Consider the following 20,135-nt stretch of genomic DNA (forward strand, 5'->3'; position numbering starts at 1 on the left):
TCTTCTTCATCTCTGAAAACTCTCTGCTTATTCTCTTTTATGCGTAAATATATGTATATTTATATATAATATTGATTAAAACAGTCGCGCGAAAAAAATAAGAAATAATGTGTTAATTAATGTCAATCGAACAATTATGTTTGATCTTATATTAAATTTTTTCGTTCAGCAAAATCGAAACTAAAATGGAGAGAAAGAGAGAAAATAAAATGCGAAAGAATAAAAAAAAATAATAGGCTTCTGATATAAGAGAGTTTATCGCGATTAAGATAGGAACTTTGTCGATCACCCGTTCGTGCTTTTAATTAGTTACGATTAAGTATTTACAAGAATATATAACGAGTATGTTCTTCTACTTAGAACAATAATAACAATCTCGTCTCGTTATTTTTTTGAGGGAGGATCTATCCTTTCGAAGAAAACCGTTCATTAGTCGGTCTGGTATAAAACCTCTTCGCTCTTCAAACTACTCTGAAATAAGATTGCGCGGTAAAAATAGTCGTATTTTTTGATGATTCAGAATGATCTCCACATATTTTATGTATATGATGCGTCACGAAATTTCGCAATTTCGCATCGTGACGAAAAATACTTTCAGATTGAATTATCTTCTTCTTACAAACGTTATATGTAGTAAAAGAAATTTTCAAAACTGATTAATGTCTAAGAAAATAATTCAAAAATTTTTAAAAAGTGTACGAAATATTAATCTTTGAATTAATATTTTCCCAGCTTTGAACGGTTTAAAATTAATTTGTAGCATAAATTTGAAAACGTAAAATATAAACTCTATTTAATTGATATCATATTAATTCGACTATCTTTTTACTTTACCAATTCGCAATATGAAATCAGAGAGCTTGTTTAACCTATAATAATGGAGTTTGTAAAAGTTGCGAAAAATTACGTAAAAATTAGTGAAACATCAAAATATTGTGGTGCAAATAATACTTGCCGCTCGTCTTGCACAATAAATAGGAATCAATACCATGTGCTCGGATCGCAGATGTAGATGCTGTCGCTCGAAGATGCGAGGCGGATACAATAAAAATTTAAACTCAGGCGGGGGTGAGAGTGAAGGAAGCGGTCAAGGCGTTGCTGATTCTGGATTTAACTGGCAAGTAGACCAGAGCTGGCGCGAATCTCTTCGCCGAGCTGGATTCGACGCCCGCCTGCATCAGATCTTGTTCCTCGATCAAGAACGGTTGCATGATGGTTTTATCGGGGTTCGAATTCATGTCCTGCGGCATCGCAAAACAGGCCGGTACCTTCTGCTTATTCGCCACCTCTTTCAGAGTCTTGCTAAGTTCGGCAATCACGATCTCCGTTGGATCGCCGATCATTTTGTGATCTTTTCGCACGTGTTTCTTGATTCGATTTAGATTCGTCGTCGCGTATCCACACTGAGCGCACTTGTATGCACCATGAGCAGTCACCTGCACGGCAGTTTCATCCTGCTGTTGGTTCTTCGCGGGCTCGGGAATATTTTTATCGATCTGCGGACTGCATCCCGCTCGGTTGTCCTTGGTATCTTGATCGGCTTTGTTCTTAGCGTCGCTCGCTTTGACATCAGCATCCGATCTCAAATTATTCAGAAGAGGATACTGAAACTGCGATAGCAAAGTGGGGATTTGATGCTTAGCGAGTAGGTGCTGATGAAGTAGTTCCAGTTGATGGAAGTCCTGCAAGCAAATCGGACACTGCAACGGCCGGTCACCTTCCTGGAAACTTACGTGTGATCGTTCGTGAAAGAAGAGTAACGGCAACACCGAGGTCGCAAAGTTGCAATAGGCGCAATGATAATTTTTTAACTGGTGTTCCTCGGACGAAGAACCAAAGAAATTTGACAACACCTGATTTCCTAGATTGGTGCAATCGGTCGACTTGACTTGTTGAATCTCAAAGCCATTGGGAATCTTCAGGTTCGACGTTTGTTGGATGTTCTTTACCGGAGCGACACTTTTGCCGCTGGTTCTGGGCGTTTCTTGATATTGCTGTTCTAATTCGCGCCATTTATCAATCCCGACTTTGCCATGATCACCCATCAAGTGGGCTTTCAACCACTTGATGCTGCGAAACCTTCGATTGCAGATCGGACATACCTCGGTGAAGTGAATGAAATACTTATGACTAAGATCGCTCAATTCCTGCTTCAATACCGAATCTTCTGCGCTGGAAGCGTCATAAGACTCTTGTTTGTTCGATGTTGATGCCGACGACGTGTTCTCATCGACGATCCCGTGGGTATTGTGTTTGTGAACGCGTAGGAAATATTTACTGCACAACTCTTTGTTGCAAATATTGCAAATAACACCACCGATCTGCGCACCATTTTCAATTTCGATGCCGTGCATTCGTTGCATGTGCGTCTTCATAAAATACTTGTTACACAGCTCCTTATTGCATATTTCGCAGTAGCTGGATGTAGGCGTCAATGACGTCATCTTCTTTTCCGTAGTCGTCGTCGTTGTCGCCGTCGTTGTTATCGTCATCGCTTGATTGCTTAGAGCCTGATTAGTTGGTGTCGAACTGGCGGGAGAGGAGATTATCGTCGGCGGAAGTGTCGGCGGCGTGATAACGCTGGACACAACAGGTTGATGTTCCTCGCTGATGTGTCTCCTCAGAGCCTCCTGGGTGGGGTAATCCTTCTCGCACAAAGTGCAGAAGATAGTCGAAACGATCTGCGTTGGCGATGTTTCCTGCGGCGACGAAATTTCATCATTGACGACACCATGTTCGGTCGCCATATGAACGCGCAGAGCCGACCTTGAGTCGCACTCTTTACCACAGACGCCGCAGGATAATCCTTTATCAGAATCCAAGCCATTCAGTTGCATGATCATTGTCTGCAGCTTTTGAAGATCCTCCGAGATCGAATCGGTGCGCTGATCGGAACTTTCTAGGTCATATTCTTGTTTCGGCGTGCCACGTTCTTCGCCCTCGTGTATCTTCCTGCAGTGCGCCTGATAAAGACCGATCGTTTGGAAGCGGATACCGCAAGATTTGCACTCGTGCTCTTCACCGATACGATCGTTGGACTCTGCGGCGATGGAATCGGCCACGATCAGGTTCAGCGGACTAGTCTGCACTTGGTGCCACGTGGCGACAGTCGTGCCAGGGTTACTAGGTGACCTCTCGTTGTCTTGTACCACAATACCATGCCGTTTCATCTTATGCGTGCGCAGGAAGTACTTGTTACAGTATTCCTTGCAACAGATTTCGCAAAACGCGTCGGGATTTATGACGCCCAGACGACGCAGAAGATCGGCGCTGAAGCCGGAATCGCGCGCCTGTTGAATGGACTGGGGCGAAAGGTGTCTAGGAGCCGGCATAAAGGTAGCGTCTTCCTGTTCGATGCCGTATTCCTGCTTAAGAAGCGCCTCCATGCCGCTAGGACTATCGCGCGGAGTCTCCCGATCCTCCTCGTTCTGCGACAGAGAGATCTGTTGACCGTCCGACTGCTGATCCATCAACGATTCATTTTTTTGCTTGTGCTTTTTTATGGTAGATTCCTCGTTGCGGAAACGTTTCTGCGGCGGCGTCGTCGGTGGTTCCAGCTTCACGCTCGTATTACCTGTATGAAAGTTCGGGGCGCCGAATACATTAGCGGCGTCCGTAGCCGTGCTCGGCGCCGGCGAGTCCACATAGATCCCGTGTTTATTCGCCTTGTGCGTCTTCAGGAAGTACTTGTTGCAGAACTCCTTGTTGCACATATCGCAGTACGCGTCCGGATTAAAAATCTTGATCGGCATCGGACCGAGGGAGGATCTTGGGACTTGCTGGGGATCAGGTAGGGGAAAACTCGGTAGGGGTAGATACTGCGCGAGAGCGCCAGGAAAACCCGAGAGCGCCTGCAAGTGATTAGTCATTGTAGCGATCTGATTGACCGGACCGCCCGACCACGATTCCTCGCCTTGCGATTGCATCTGCGTCTGCGATTGCACGTGTTGCTGACTGCCGGACGCCAGCCAGGTAGTCGCGAAGTTCTTGACGCTTAAGAGGCTAACGGGACCATCATTAGTCTGATCCAGCTGCTGCGTCGGTTCTACCTTGACGGTGACGCTCGGTGTCGCCTGTCTCGCGCCACCGTGTTCGCCGTCCACGTGGACGTTGAGCGTCTCGTCGCTATCGAAGAACCGGCCGCAGAAGTGGCAACGAAACTCGTTGTTGAGATTCTCGTCTTTCGACGACGGCTGATGATGATAATGGTGTTGACGATGGTGATACTCGTTGCTCGGCAACGGCGATCGCGATGACGGCTTACCTTCGCTATCCTCGTCCTCGCGCTCGTCCTCGCACCCATCCTCATGCGCGCCTGTCGCTATACTGGACGAAAATCTTACCGGTGTTGTTTGCTTCCGACGTTTTTTGATACCGACACCGAGATCGGCGGAATCGCCGCGGACGCGCTTCCACGTGTCGCGCTCGCCGCAGCTCGAACCGTCGCTGTCCAGCTCCGCCTCGGCCATCGTCGTCGTCGGCTCGTGCGACGATGTCATGCTCGATGACATCTCTCGGTGGATCACGCGATCCGCAGTCCGTTATTCCTGCGATGTTGCCCGTCTGGCAAAAAACAGATAAATTTCTCTTTAAAAAGTTGCGGAAAGGAATCTAGTATCTTATAAAGATTTCGCGAAAAGGGAAAATCCATTGAATACAGTTTTTTTCTTATTTTCTTCAATAAAGCTTCAAAATGATATAAATTTATATAATTAATTATTCATACACATCTATATTATTATATCTATAATAATTATATACTAATATCATATATGTAATATTACCTAATAATGTTAGAATATCTATTGTGTAATGTAAATTCAACAAATCATAATACAAGTGGTGAAAAAATAATTCTTTGAGGAAAAAGTAAGTGATAAAAATATAAAATAAATTATCTTGATTAAATGTATATATATGTAGACTTAAAGAAAAATTTATAACATTTAAATATTTTATATATGAAAGAAAAAGAGAGGAGAAATTTCTTAATTATGTATTGATAATCATATTTTTATTAATTACCAAGCAATTTATCAAGATACTATTTATCTTATTAATTTATTTCTACAACACATTATAAAATTTTAAATGACATATAGATATTTATTGATTTCAAAACTATACAGCAATTTTGTGAATACATTAACATGTTCGCGGCATTAATAGCTTACGACGCGATAAATTTAATATTGATAGATTAAATACTTACAATTAGATATATATGTATACAATATTTTCACATACGAAATTATTTTTCAATGGAAAATATGTGCAAATAATTTTATAAAAAATATAATACAATTTGTTATACTTGCAAGATTTTGTTTTTTCAAATAAATACTTTCTCGCTGAGTTATAATAATTTATCACATTAATATATTCGATATGTTTAATCTGGAAATATTTTTAATATAATTTCGAATATACGTCGTCTCACTGGCACAGAAGTTCGCGAATGCTCGTGGAAGGCGATATTAATTCGGCAGAAAGATGATAATAATTTCGTTCGACGCGGTCCGAGGGGCTGGAAGGTTGGGGTCAGCTAACGAGCACTTCGTGCTGCTGAAAGACACATGCGAAACTTGACGAACGAGATACGGCGAACGGGACACCCTCGCTCGCGCGCGATGGACGTGCGGTCTCGAAGAAAGGAACGGAAGGGGGAAGAATGAGCACCCCCCATGACTCATATTATACATCCACCCCACGCATTCGGGGAATTCGGAGGATAGTACGAATATGCATTTCAGAAGCGCGACATAATTACTAATTCAGGATGACAGCTTCGTATCGCGAATGCAAGTGGACGGTGCGCGGTTAGTGAACTCTCAACGGTATCTGCCATTATGTCCAGTCGTGCATGATACACGCGTGAGAAAAGATCGCGTGAGCCATGCGTGCATAAGCTCGGAAACATATTAATGATTCTTATAGGTAGACTGCCTGTTTTATCGCTAATGTAGCAGACAGAAAGAAAATTATCAATGCTGAAATTTATCGATTTTCTTCTGCGATCGTGCATTTTGTACGTAATCTTTATTAGGCGTAAGAAAAATTTAATTACTAATTATTAATTTCTATATATTTATCTTTTATATATCATTTTCAAATATATTAATATTAATTTTACTAAGAGTTTTTTAGAAATTATATTATAATTCATAATCGTTAATAAAATATTTCTATTAAATATCTGCAATGTTCACAGGAATATTATTTACGCAATTATTATTTCAAAATTATGACACTTAATCGTAATTTATACTTAAGCTCTCACCCGCGGGATACTTGTGTTTCAAATCATTTTTCATGGTGAATTATGAAGATTGCTCTGGTGCCGAGATATCTCGAAAATCGTACATCATCGTCGTAAGAGCACGAGCACAGCTTCGTCACATCGATTACAAAAATTTCGTCTGTACTGCAAGTTCGAAACAGCACGCATTTTGCAACAGGATAATTGCCTCGCCTTCCTGTCAAGAGCACTGTTACATATCGCGAATAAATCAACGTGGACTTCGAATGGTCAAGCGCGAGAGTATTTCCATTTTTGTGTTGATCTCTCCTTTAGGATATCAAAATTATTGAAATATCGCGCCACTTGAGGGTTTTATATTCGATTTTACGTCAAATTGATGAGACTCACGAAAGTGCAAAATACATAGAAACGATAGCTAAATAATTAAGACGCGAAAACGCAAGGATATTGTCGGAGAGACATGGAAATGACGATGTATAAAACCGAAAGATCAGGTATTCGCGTGCCTGATCCGCGACCCTCGGCAGTTTACGCCCCTTCGGATTCTGCCAGGTTACTGTTAAATATAGGCACGATGCCCTATGAAGGGCCTGTCATGCCGTTTTTACGTCCCTACCACCTTTGGAGACCGATACAAATCTCCCCACCCTATCATCGTCCTAGCACTGCGTTTTACTGCATTTTCCGTGGTAAATGATTTCCGGAATTATCCGAGCGCTAGTAATAAGATAGTCCGCCTTGAAATAATATTTTAGGCGCAGTAAATATTATTTAATATATTTTATCTCCCTTTTCTTCATTTTATATTCATTGTTGTATAATGCAACATTAAATGATATTTTTTTTCTTTTTATTTTTATGTGTGTTAGAAGCCATTTTTGCTCCGCAATTTTTTAATTTTTTTTATATATTATGTCTACAGATATTATATATGTAAAAGGTATCTTCCTAAAAATACTAATAGATATCCTTTTAATAACAGAGAAAGAGAGAGAGAGAGATACTCTGACTAATTTAAAGATTTTTCCTTAATGCAATAATTATCCCGCGGATTTGTTTTTCATTTTTGGTTTATCTAAAAAAAAAAACGATTATTACATTACATATCGGTTATTACAACAACGCAGTTAACAACGCATGTATGCATGTTAACGGGATGGAAAATGGATTACGCGAGGGTTGTAAAGCAATCGTTGACGCACGTAAGAGAGAGAAAGAAATAATAGAATCGTGAGGGAGATCGAGTGGGGATGAGGATTTCTGAGACACCCGTATATTTCTACAACGCAACGTTTGACAGATTTTCCAAAAATACGCGTAAATAGGCCCGTATGTTCGCGTAGGGACATTGTGGAAACTCACCGTCGAAATTGGATGAATGACAGAGAGGGGGATGGTGATCCGATCCGCGGCAGGATCGGTTCGCCATAACGCGAAAGGGTTTTAGGAAAACATGTTACGTTAGAGATGCAGAGGACAACGACGTGAAACAGAGAAAGATGTTCGGAGCATTGTAATATTATATACGCGCGCATTTGCTAGATTTCTTTTGATTTGCACGGATTGACGTGTGGGATGTCGAATGACAAACAAAACGTTGCACTCTCACGGAATAATGGACGAAAGCACATGGCGAATGTATTTTTGCAGCTGCTCCCGTTGCAACGTCACGACGACGAGTAATAAAAATTAACTGCAACTTAATAATTTTGACGAATATAAAATACGAAGATGATTCGATATTTGGAATTGGAGGGACGAATGACATAATAATAGTATGCGCTATTAATTTAATTAATTTAATTAATTTAAACGCGCCGGCTTTATGAGTCATTCCTTTTCCTATTGATGTCGTATTTAAAATAAATAAAATTTAGTATAATAAATATATATAAAATATATATAAAAAAAGTATATAAAATAAATAATTTAATATATCTGAATCTATATAAAATAAATCATTTAGTATATATATAATAATATAGTATAATTTAGTATATATTAGTAATCTGCACTATACTTTATTTAAATTTTACAGCTTTCAACATTTTTTTATTCTATATTTCAATAAATGAAATCTGATAAATACTAATAAATACCTATACTCATATATGAAATCTAATTAAAAGAAACAGCAGGTCGACAAAAGCAAGCAAAATCAATCGAACGTAAGGTGAAGCAATAAAGTGGAGACATCAACACAGGTTCAGAGAACAAAAGAAAGAGAAAGAGAGAGAAAACACGAAAGAGAGAGAGAGAGAGAGAGAGAGACGAAGATCGATAGCGGATATGGACAGTGAATTATGAAAGCTTTGTAATTCTCCTTTCGTAAAAAGTCGAAAGAGAAGCTCGCGCAAACTTTTCGCGCGGATTGGTTCGATGTGCGCGCGCGAGCGAGCGGCACACGTATGTACATCTCTACGCGTATGCGTGTGCGTGTATCTCCACGCTCGCGCGCGCGTGCCGCGTGGGCGTGTGCGGATACACACGGGTCCCGTTTACGTGTGATTCCAGTAGAGGCCTATTGATCGAGCAGCGAACTTCGGCGGTTTGCACACGCGCATAAGTCTTCCCGTAAACAAGACAAATATCATCACGCCAGTCCTGAAAATCCATCCGCCCGTCCATCTTCCCTTCGATGTCCCGAAATGTCCATCCGATACGATCGCGATTCGTTTTTCAGCGGCAGATCCACTTTGCCGTGGCTTTCGCTAAAGTATGCCTTAATTACAGTGGAACAGAAGATTTGATGTCAATGTATGATATGTTTCAATAAAATAAACCTTTTCATATTTATGAATGAATAATCAATAATCCTGTGTAGTCTCAGCAAAAGGTATATGAATCAGAAAATTTTATTTTTCAGGAAAGCAATTTTCGCTTATTTGAGTATTTTGTAACAAAATAGAAGATATTCTCTCAGGAAGTTTCTGAATTTTGCTAAAATATAATAAAATATTCTCTAGAGTATGAGAATGTATATCAAAATCCATTTCTTTTTTTTCAATTAAATTCTTCCTAGAGGAAAGAAATTAATTTAAAAAAAATAATTTGATTTAACAATTGAATAATATTATTTTTAAGTAAGAAAATTTAATGTGTGCAATATTCTTAAAATTCAATTTATATTAATATTTCTTGCTTGTGTGAGAAACGCATGATAATTTATATTCGACATATACATACAATATAGTATCATTGAAAAAAATATAAAAAAATATGTTATTAAAAATATTCTTCCAATTTTAATTTAATTCTTTCCACTGGATGTTTTCTCTCTCTCTCTCTCTATTATTCATTTAATTATTCTTTCTTAATTCTTTAATATTTTAAAAATATATGATGAAACTCGAATTTTTTTAAGATTCTTAATATACGTTTAAAATATTTTAAATCATTTGAAAAGTAAGTATAAATTAAATTTGCAATTGCTTAAAATAAATTTCTAAATTTTTTTATCAATAAATATTTCTAAGTCTGCATGCATACGCATGCGATAAGAAAATCACACTAGATTGGTTTAAATCATAAAGTATGTATGGAAGGCTGAATTGATAGTCGATGGGCTTACACATGAATCTGTAACGGTATGGTAAAAGGTGCGATTCTCGCATAGAGGTGGGGATCACGAAAGGTCGGATCTGCGCAATGCGTGTCGCCGGATGAACCACGTGGAGTATTCGCATGCAAAAGACGTCGCGGCGAGAGTAACCGGTCGGTCGGTACTCTCTTAGTCCACCCTGAAAGAGGGAGCGGTTCAGTGTCGTTTCGCGCATTCGGCAGATCGTGCTTATTTCGGTGAGAGGATCCGGAAGTTTGGGATACGCGAAGTTTGGGTCTCGTAATCCATCAGTAACCGAGACACCGAGCGATTGAGTCGAACGCGCAAAAATTGTTTCAACAGTTCCATTTTATCCTGTCACTTTGATTTATCACGTCACCTTTCTCGATTGTAACAACATAAGTGATAAATGAATGATGGCAATTTTTTAAATCGTGAAAAGAAATTTTCGTGTGATAAGGAGACTCGAATATTATAAACTAAATTTCTAAAAGGAAGTACAGATGAAATCTTTAATTTTCTGTATTTGTTTCTGTAATTGACAAACAAGACTGGAATTTCATGAATTAATATTTTGTTTTTCAATCAATCAAAAGTAAGGATCTAGAGATAAAGATCGAAGCTAAAGAAGTTTGAGTTTAAAAATTTCTGCGCTACAAACAAACTGTAACTCATTCGTGTCAATTATCGTGACAATCATTCTGCCGTACATGCGTAGAATTACAAGATATTGTAACACAATTATGCAGCGAAATTAAATTGATTTCAATCCATATGTGGCATCGCAATGTGTGCTCTAATCGCACAGATAATTTTGATTACCAGGACGAAAGATCGTACTCACCGTAATCAGCAACGCGATGCAACTCGGATGCAAAACCACTCCGGGAAATCACGAGTCGATGATCCTTCGTTATTATCCATTTGTTAAATACCGCTGAGGAGTGCCTGGACGTGCGTACCGGCGATAACGCGACGATAACACCACTTTGTTCACTGCGCACTGGAAAGCCGAGAGGAGGAGGGTGGAATAATGGCAGATCGCGCGCTGTCGATGGCGAGGTGGCGATAATTAAGGTGGAAAAAAGAAAATGGAAAAGAGAAAAAGAAAAGTATATATCATGGCGGCGCGCGACGATACAGGATAGAAGAAGGATCGCCCGCGGCCTCGGCTACTTACTATTGTTTTGACCATCGTGCCACGATGGCGGCCATACTTGATATGAGAAAGTATCCCCCACATTGTCCGCGACCATCCACTAATTCCCCCATACACCCCCGCGCTGATTCAACCCTCCGGCCCGCCGCGGCCGCCGCGCCGCACCCCCGTCCCCGTGTTCCACGATTCGATGTCCCTCCCTCACGGAGTTAACCCCCTGCCTGCCTGCCTGCCACCCCCACGTTCTTTCAAAGTCAGTGCCGACGCCTTTCTGAAAACAGAGGAAAGAATCACTGTTTTCTTCCTCATCTTTCTGTCAAGATTTTTTTAATTTTGAACATTTATTGAACTGTCAAACGGAATTATTTTCCATCGTTAAAAATATTCATGGTAAAAATTAAAAGAGAATAGACAAAAGGAAAATTATGGAGAGAATAAAAGTTAAATTTTTTTAACAATTGGAACGGAAAGAAAAAGGAAAGAGAAAAATCTATTTTTGAAGGAATAAGAGAAAAAATTTGTCATGCTTTTATAGAAAATTTTGGATTTTTCGTAAATGACTGGTAAAATTATATTAAAATTTATCGAAAATTATAGTTTTACATAATTTATATGGCATATTTTATACGTATATTTTTATACAAAGGAAGACACAAATAAAACTGCAATATGGATAAAATGTGCTCATTGTCAGCTATATTTCGTATGCAGAAAAATGACAAAATTTATTAGGGATTTAAAGAAAAGTTTTTTTTTTGAAAGCTCGGGGATCTGAAAAAAGATTAGCCATTACTGTCGGAACTCCTTCTCGTAAGGTACTTCCTTCTCTTCCGAAGTTACGCACCTGCACACACGTGCGTTGAAAAAAAACACCCGACTTATATACACACATACACATACATATATGTTCGTAAAATACAAACGTCCTCGCGACCCAGCACGAGCCGCACGAGTCTTTTACCCCAGTTCACAGTTCCCCTCGGATAACGCTGAGGTCTTTTGAGGGGCTGGAAGGGCGGGGGTGTCGAAGCGAAAGGGAAAGGGGATTCATCGGGGAAAAGGGAGACGAACGACGACGAAAAAAAGAGAAAGGCAGAGAAAAAGGGAACGAAAGAGAAGAGAGAAGCGAAGTCCGCGTGGGGTGGCACTTTTACTGGTCACTTGGAATTCGGTACCCCACCACTGTGATATTAGAGCTCCCTTCCTGCCCTTTCCCGATTTCTCTCCCCGTTCCACGTTCGACCATAGTTCTGGTCCTGTGTCACCCCACCTAAAGGTTCCAACCGTCCACCCTCACGCAGCAAATTAGTTTAGCCTTACGGACAAGTTCGAGCCAGCTCGAGCCTCTTCTCAGGACCTTTCTCCGTTATTTCACGAAGAAAATGACACGCAGGATCTTTCTTAAAATCTGAACTTTTTCCACGACAAGCTTTTATATCGATATTATTGTTTGTATTTAAACTTCATATTTTATTTTATCCATCTTTTTTTATATTTGTTTTAAATAATTATATATTATTTATCATGATCAATCATATATTTTAGAAAACAAAACTACTTGCATATAAAAATAATAATTAGGAAACAATGAAAATGTACATTATATGATGTGTAAAAGAATTTGATTGATAAAGAAACAGAAAGATTTTTCAACATAATTAGATTTAATTGAGAAACGATAGTTTATTTTGAAAAAATGTAGCGATTAATGATGTCTAATAATAATGTTGAACAAATATGAAAAAATGAAAATATAAAATGTAATATTGAACTGATTCCCCGCTTATTCGATGCAGATCAAAAACCGCTATGCTCAGCGAGATCGTGCATAATTTAAAGGATAAATTGAGGCGGTTGGACGTAAACGTCTATAGGTACCGGGGGCGTTCCGCATCTGCGGTCACGCACTTGTCACGCGATTCTATACAGTATTGATAACGATAATGAAGCCGGTGGTCTGCATCGGTTCCTGCAAATTAATGGCATTACAGGATAACCGCTATTGAGCCCTAGCTTGATAATTTTTATGAGGTATTCGAGTCGATAAATCCGTGAGAACTTATACCGGTGCATGAGTTCCCATCAAGCATCATTTCTTCTCAAGTTGTAATGGAACGAACGCTTGAAATAATAGCTTTACACTCAAGAACGAAAGCATCTTATTTTTGTAATGAAATGTATGAAAAATATTGCACTTCAAATTTTATATTAACTGGTTATAATTTATAACAAATAAAAAATTAATATTGCAAAACTTCAATTAAATTAAATTTTTAAGTGAGATATACACTTAACATATTTATTGTGATCTTTAGTTTATATATTGCAATATTAGGTATGTATTTAAACTTATATAATATAATATTATATAAATTATATAATAATATACATATATTTTACAATCTATACATATACCCTTTTTACATGCAGGTCTTATTATTTTTATATAAGGAATTATATTTTTATAAGGAATTAATTATGTACCCAGACAAAATGAGATATATCATATCGTAGTAACAAGATAAAAAAACTCCCTTATATGAAATTTGTACGAAGAAACGAGAATACCTTTCTTGTTACACGCGCGAACTAAACTTCCCTTCCACGGTTTTCCCTTCCTGCCCTTCGGATGAATCGTGTGGTAAAAAAATTGGACGAGTAGTCGTATCGCATGACCGCACGTCATACGAATGATTGCGGAATAAGCTGTTGTTCAGCCAATAACGACTCCCTCTTGCTTCGAAATGCAATATGACGAAAATGCAAATATGCAAAAGTTTCATATACAAAAACTTAAGAAATCCCACTTTGCAGAAATCCTACTTTAATAAAAAAGCCTATAAAATAAAACTATAAACTATTAAATTAATCGTTTAACTATTAACTATTAACTATCAACTATCAACTATTAACTATTAACTATTAAATTAATCGTTTAAATTATTATCTTAAAATTGAATTATTGAATGTAATTTAAATTGTGAATAGTATTTTTAAATTAAATATTTTTTAATATAATAAATTAAGTTTAAATATATTTTTTTCTTTCTCCTTTAATCTCCATCATATTAAGTTACGTTATTAATATTGATGTTTTACATTTATTTTATAATGTTCAAACTTGACATAATATTGACACAACTGGAAGAACTTTGGATTTTCTTAATTGAGAATATGATCTTTATCTTTGTATCTTGACATTTACTTGCGATTAAATTCAATCTAGATTGCATACGTGATATTATATAAGCACGTAATTATAATCACAATCTCCAAAAAAGTGATCAAGGTACTATGGCTCGGAGATAACGCAAATCAGCGAATAAAACTTTTTAAACATATGATAGCGTGAGCACGTTTCATATGATAACATTTTTTACATCAAAATCTGTATTCATCAAATTTTATAATTTTTATGAAATAGGCACATTTGCATATCGTAAGTTCGCCATTTACATCGTTAAACAAATTTTATCTTAAAATCATATCTTATATATGTATATATATGTTAGTACAAAATTATATTGCTTTTGGAGAATGCATTCCTTTTTTATTATGTATTTTTATTTTACTATATATTGAACTATTATAATTAATATTTTGATCGAAAGATAAAAATATATAAAACATATTGTATTAAATAAGCAAACTTCTAATGTTTCTCAAACAAATTTTAAATTTATAAATTTAATCTTAAATCTTAATCACATGAATTTTATTTGAACAATTTGTTAATTGAACAATTAATAATTTGTTATTTGAACAATTAATAAAACTGATGATTAAAATTACTTGGGAGAATATGCTTCTTTAGGATCTATTTTTATCTAGCTATTTTTTTCGGTTCTGAAATGGTATGTTTCATCTCGATGTCGAATTTCATTTTGTGAGGATTCAATGACACTTTTCAGGATTATTTTGCATTTTATCGGACGATCGCGCCACACGTCCTATGACCGATGCATATCGGGAGGCAGATGCTGGACGGAGGCAGTCGATCACGAAAAAAAATGGGTAAAAAGTTGTGTTTTTCGACTGTCTGTAATATAAAAGGCAAGCGTGCGCGGAAAGCAACGCCGTGAAACATAATCGCCAAAACGTCCTAGATCAATTCAGTATTATTAACTCGAGCCAAAAGAGGGTCGTCCATTACCGGACAGCTGGACAATGGTCGCTTCGCCGCCGATTTTTATCCCTCGCTTCTGAACTTTCGTTTTTGCTCGGATAACACAGTCGCTGCCACTTTCATTCGACACGATATCGGTATTTCAATTTTTTTTCCATTTGAATAGAAATTGCACAGCTTTTCTCTTCTTTATTGTCACATTTTGAAGACAAAATCATAAGCTAGCGGAAATAACAAACTGTACTGGAGAATTTTATTCTATATGTAAAAAGAAATGTATGTTTTATCGAATACGCAGAGTGTTTCAAAATTCGAGAATTAAAATACCATAGCAGAAACATTCCCGAGATTAAGTAATAAAGATTGCTGGCATTAGTGATGCATGTACTTATCATTAACAAGTGACTATCTAAACATATCCTGTGATGAACAGCTTTAAATTTTTATATTTCAAAAATTACTATTTAGAATAAAAAATCGCAAATACTTTCAATATTTAATTTTTAAGAACTTTCTTGCTATAATATTTTCATTCGCAAGTTTTAATTCTGTATAAATTGGATTATAAATTATTATTTTTATTCTCAATTTCAATTAATAAAAAATTTGTTAAAGAGAAAACTTATGTAATATATCTTGAAATGTTACGTAAGAACTATTAAATCTTTTGTAGTAAAACTAGAAAAAGTATTTTTTTTATTATTCTGTATATTCTATATATATTCTAACAAACTTTTTGCAATTTAAAAATTTATTTTATTTTTTTATAAATTGATATAGAAATTATTAAAAAATAATTATTTATGTGTTAAATAATTTAGTGCAAGTTATTTTTCACATTTGTTTTTTGCGAAATTCTTCTTTCTTAAAATAAAATAAAAATAAGAAATATTTAAATAAATCCAAAAATATAAAAAATAAGTTATTTATATAAGAAAAATTTATGTTTTATGATTTATAATTTATATTTATATTTTTTTCTAATATGTATGTGTTGTTTCAAACAAAATTATGTAAAATAAAGTTCGGTATATATTTTGTATTAATAATGTTAAACATTTTATTAATAAATTCAAATGTTGAAATTTTTTATTTTTTATATCTTACGCTGATATTCACTTTGCACTTTATCTACAAAAGATGAATAAGGAATTTTATAGTCTGGATATCACGCAGCCAAGTATTATGTCAAATTTAATATTGAAAATATAGACATTTTAAAAACACTTTTATATAATCACTTTATTTTATATAACTGTCATCTTTAAATATATATTATACATTTTTATTTTCAAATTCTGATAGATTCTACCATATGTTGGTAGGAAAAGATGGCTTAAAATACTTTATCCGTACCATTTGTAGATAAAACGTGCCGAGTTCTCTGGTAATACCATTCATGTCCATTTCATTCATATCAATCGATATCGCGCGTATTTCGAAGCGTTCGATTTTGACACACATTTTCTGCACAAATACAATTTTCTATCTCTTCATCTATAAAAAATCGCAATTTTAAATCCTTAAATCAATTCCGAATTAGCAAATTTTTTCGGTCCATCTCAAGATAAGTATTTTCCTACCCCTATGAAGCGAATCACAAATATCGTCGCGAGGGTGAGTGAACACTTCAAGAATAAAAAGACAAAGGATATTCTCGCGCGAAGCATAGTATTATACTTGATTCAGTTTCACGGGGTGATATTCCTTGAATGGTCAAGGCTCGTACAAGTACGTACGCATACATGTGCGGGAGGCGCGACGATGACGCCTTTTGTGCCGAGAGCGGTCGAACACAAAAAAAAAGCGGGCTCGAGAGTAGGGGCTCTCTTTCACGGACGCGCTAAAATATTCATTGTTTGAAAATGGGCGTTTGTAGGGAGGCTTGTACGTGTGTATATTCGCCGCCGCGTCTCTACCCTCTTCCTCGAGTGCCCTGGAAAACACGGTTCTGAGCGAGCAAAGGTGCTCCATTATAACGCAGGGCGCGGATTCCGGTCTCGAAGAGAGGAGGTCGGCTCTCGCAACCGCGCCGGAAATTCAATATCTTGTTACTTGAACGACGTAATGGGCAGAGCGACCCTGCCCCGTCTTCGATCAGAGCCGTCAGAGCCGCGAAGTCGATAACCATGATAATCCGGCGCGACTCGAGCCGGATATCGTCCGATTCTCCTCCGCATCCGTGAACTTTTCTAATAATAAAGTCTTCGGGAGAATCTCTCATATTCGGACGATTAGACGGGGTTTGATAAAGTCGCAAAGTTTCCGCGATCTGTTCCAATATCGTTGTCTTTTTGCACCGCGTTTCTATTTTTTCCTCTTCCTTTTTCGTTAGTTTCGCGTCACTTTGAAGTTTGTAATATCCTTCGTTATATTTCGATTCTTCTCTACTTGTTTCTTGTCACCCGCGGATTCCTCAATAGATTTGAGAACGATTCGAAAACTACGGTTAATGCGTCAATATTTTTTCACATATATAAAGTTTCTTTTATTACGAGAAAAACACTCTAGATAGAGGATAAATGTGCGAAAGATTCAAGATACATCGCATGTTTCTCTTTTATATAAATCTATTTTTAAAGAATCTTCATCTCGGGAATTTTATTTTATTCTCTAGCGTTCCAGCATATCCAGAAATTCGTTTATTGTTAACATTACATAAGCGATTGATCCAAATTCGAAACGACGTGTCCCCATTCGACACTAACGTATTTCATTCGCATGAATTATGCTACCAAGTAATCCGTATAGATTTTATTCCATATGCATCACTCTGTGTATTTCATTTGCAGATGTTTGTTAATTGCGGTAATTATCGAGAATATTACGACAGAATGAAATGTGTAACTGGTCCTTTGCCGATGCAACGACAGAATCACGACAGCGTAATGCATTCGCTCGGTTCATTAATATAATCGAGGGAATATCGTGGAATAATTGTATGCGGGACTAAATTTTCGCGGAATTAAATATATTTCATTTCAGCGTGTACCCCGATTAATCAGCGAGATTGAAATGTTTCGTATCGCTCGCGGGCATTGTTCGCAAGCCACGAGCCGCGGAACGCTATATCACAAGACGCATAATAAAATCGAATAGCCATACTACTGATCGAGAGAGCACGCAGGCCATTGATTCAATTATAAAGTAATTGCCGTTACGAGTGCGCACTCGCGAGCGACGTGACTTAAGCTGAAACGAGAGACGGGATAAAATAGAGATACCGTTTTCTGGAGGCGATGTAATTTTAATCGCTCGTCGGATAAAACGAAACCGCATTAAAAACAACTCGCCAACTTTTGCAACGTGGGCGAAAAAAAATTTTAAACTGTTCTTAATATTTTTAATAGAACGAAAAAAGAAACAAAATGTATTTCGAAACTTTTATATTTCATATGAATCAGGTTTTAAATTTTTCATCTCTCTTTCGAGATATCTCGCTTCCCCTACGTTCGTGATTCCTAATGCATTAATTCTCCGTGAACACGTCATGATGATGTCAAGGGAGTTTCGCGAGAAAAATTAAGCGAAAGTTCCTGAGATAATGTAATCCCTTAAAAACGCGCAACCGAGGGGGTGACACGAGGGCGAACGAAGAAAGGGTTGCCTCGGGTGATCGTCGCTTCCTCGCGATGGGGCACGTTGCGCCTCCTCCTCGAAGAATATGGATTTTATGCATGAATAAGGACAGAAGTACCCTTCGCGTCCCTTCCCTCCGTCCTTCTCCCGCTCGTGCCTAATTCAGGTAGACGCGTCGCGCTTCTCCAGCGCAGACGGTTTGCAGCACCTGAAAATCTGCATGCGCAAGCACGACGATCTACGTCGTGTTTGCGGACGTGCAGAGTGTTCGATAGCGGCAGGGTGCTGCCCCCGCAAAATTTTTTATTCCGCATATATATACGCGGCAGGGGGGAGAGGGGGAGATTTTCCAAAGTGCGCGCGAGCTCCCGCATCTCCATAATGTCGGTCGCGATACGTATCTAAAGCTCTGGGGGCCTAAATTGGTTAACATTAACCGGCCAAACCTCCTTTCGTCGCTGCCGATCGGAGATAGTAGATGGATGTAATATGACTGAGCCAGCTTGTCGATGGAGACTGCAACGTTATCGGTGCATAAGCGCCGCTATGGGATTTAATACAGCGCTCTGAGTGTCTGATACGCCGAGAATCGATGGAATATCTGGCGAGTCGCGAAAGCGCGTTTAAAATAGTGATGAGTATCGTCAAGTATGCCAATCGTATCGCGAATCGAAACACCATAGTGCCTCCTCGCGCAAGAAACAACTGATCGCAGCAACTGACACGTTATTTTTATTACGTATTTCAATTTGAGCTTCATCAAGTCGGGATATCCTCGCGTGCACGATCGGGAAACCAGCTCGGAAGAGTGCGTAAACATTCCACCTCAACGGTGTCGATCGCACTAAATGACGATACGGACGCGTGTGTTTCTGCAGCGGATGCTGCTATTTTTTTTCGGAAGTATCGTTCGCGCTCGCGAGTCAAAATCCTCGCCTGACACGACTCGCGCAGATTGAATTGATTTCCGATCCGATGGGGGTTTTCCTCTTTCTCTTTCTGGGACGAACCGTGCGAGGCCGGGAGGGTAAAAGGAAAGAGAAAGAGGAGAGCGGTATGGCTGCGCGATGAGAGACAACGTATACCGGTTATGGATCCGGCGAATTCGCGCCCGGTATGTGTACCTCTATTCAGAATCATGCGGCATGGCTTGTAAATGGAATAATCAGTGACACGAGGGAACATCGAATACGCCGTTGTCGAGGCTCTTGCTCGGCAACCCTCCCTTTTCTTCCCCATTTTCTCACCCCGTCGCCGCTCTCCGTCTCAGAACGACGTTATGATGTCCGTCGTTGCTCCTGTGGAAACTATCCCTTCTCCTCGTTCGATCTGCGGGGACTGCGGTGATGAATAATTAGCGACTCGATGCTCTCCACATTCTCCAAGTCGCAAAGTTAACCATCGGAAAATGGCCAATATAGTTGAAATTGCTATTTTATTATTGATA

The 20,135-nt window shown here is 38.1% G+C and overlaps 2 protein-coding genes across 2 annotated transcripts in view; one reads left to right on the plus strand and one right to left on the minus strand.

The window, feature by feature from the left end:
- LOC145964605 (cell adhesion molecule Dscam2) overlaps positions 1-20,135 on the plus strand; it is a 216,202-nt gene that overhangs the window by 24,925 nt on the left and 171,142 nt on the right. The window lies entirely within an intron of this gene.
- LOC145964606 (uncharacterized) lies at positions 803-11,018 on the minus strand. Its single transcript, XM_083087572.1, has 2 exons — positions 10,669-11,018; positions 803-4,563 (listed from the first exon to the last, which is right to left on the minus strand). Exon 2 carries the CDS (start codon positions 4,509-4,511, stop codon positions 1,059-1,061), a length of 3,453 nt encoding a protein of 1,150 aa, XP_082943698.1. The 5' UTR covers positions 4,512-4,563; positions 10,669-11,018; the 3' UTR covers positions 803-1,058.

Source organism: Camponotus vicinus, unplaced genomic scaffold (genome assembly GCF_025532165.1).
Source record: "Camponotus vicinus isolate PSW18456_S1 unplaced genomic scaffold, iyCamVici1.0 SCAF_13, whole genome shotgun sequence".
Taxonomy (NCBI): Eukaryota; Metazoa; Arthropoda; class Insecta; order Hymenoptera; family Formicidae; genus Camponotus; species Camponotus vicinus.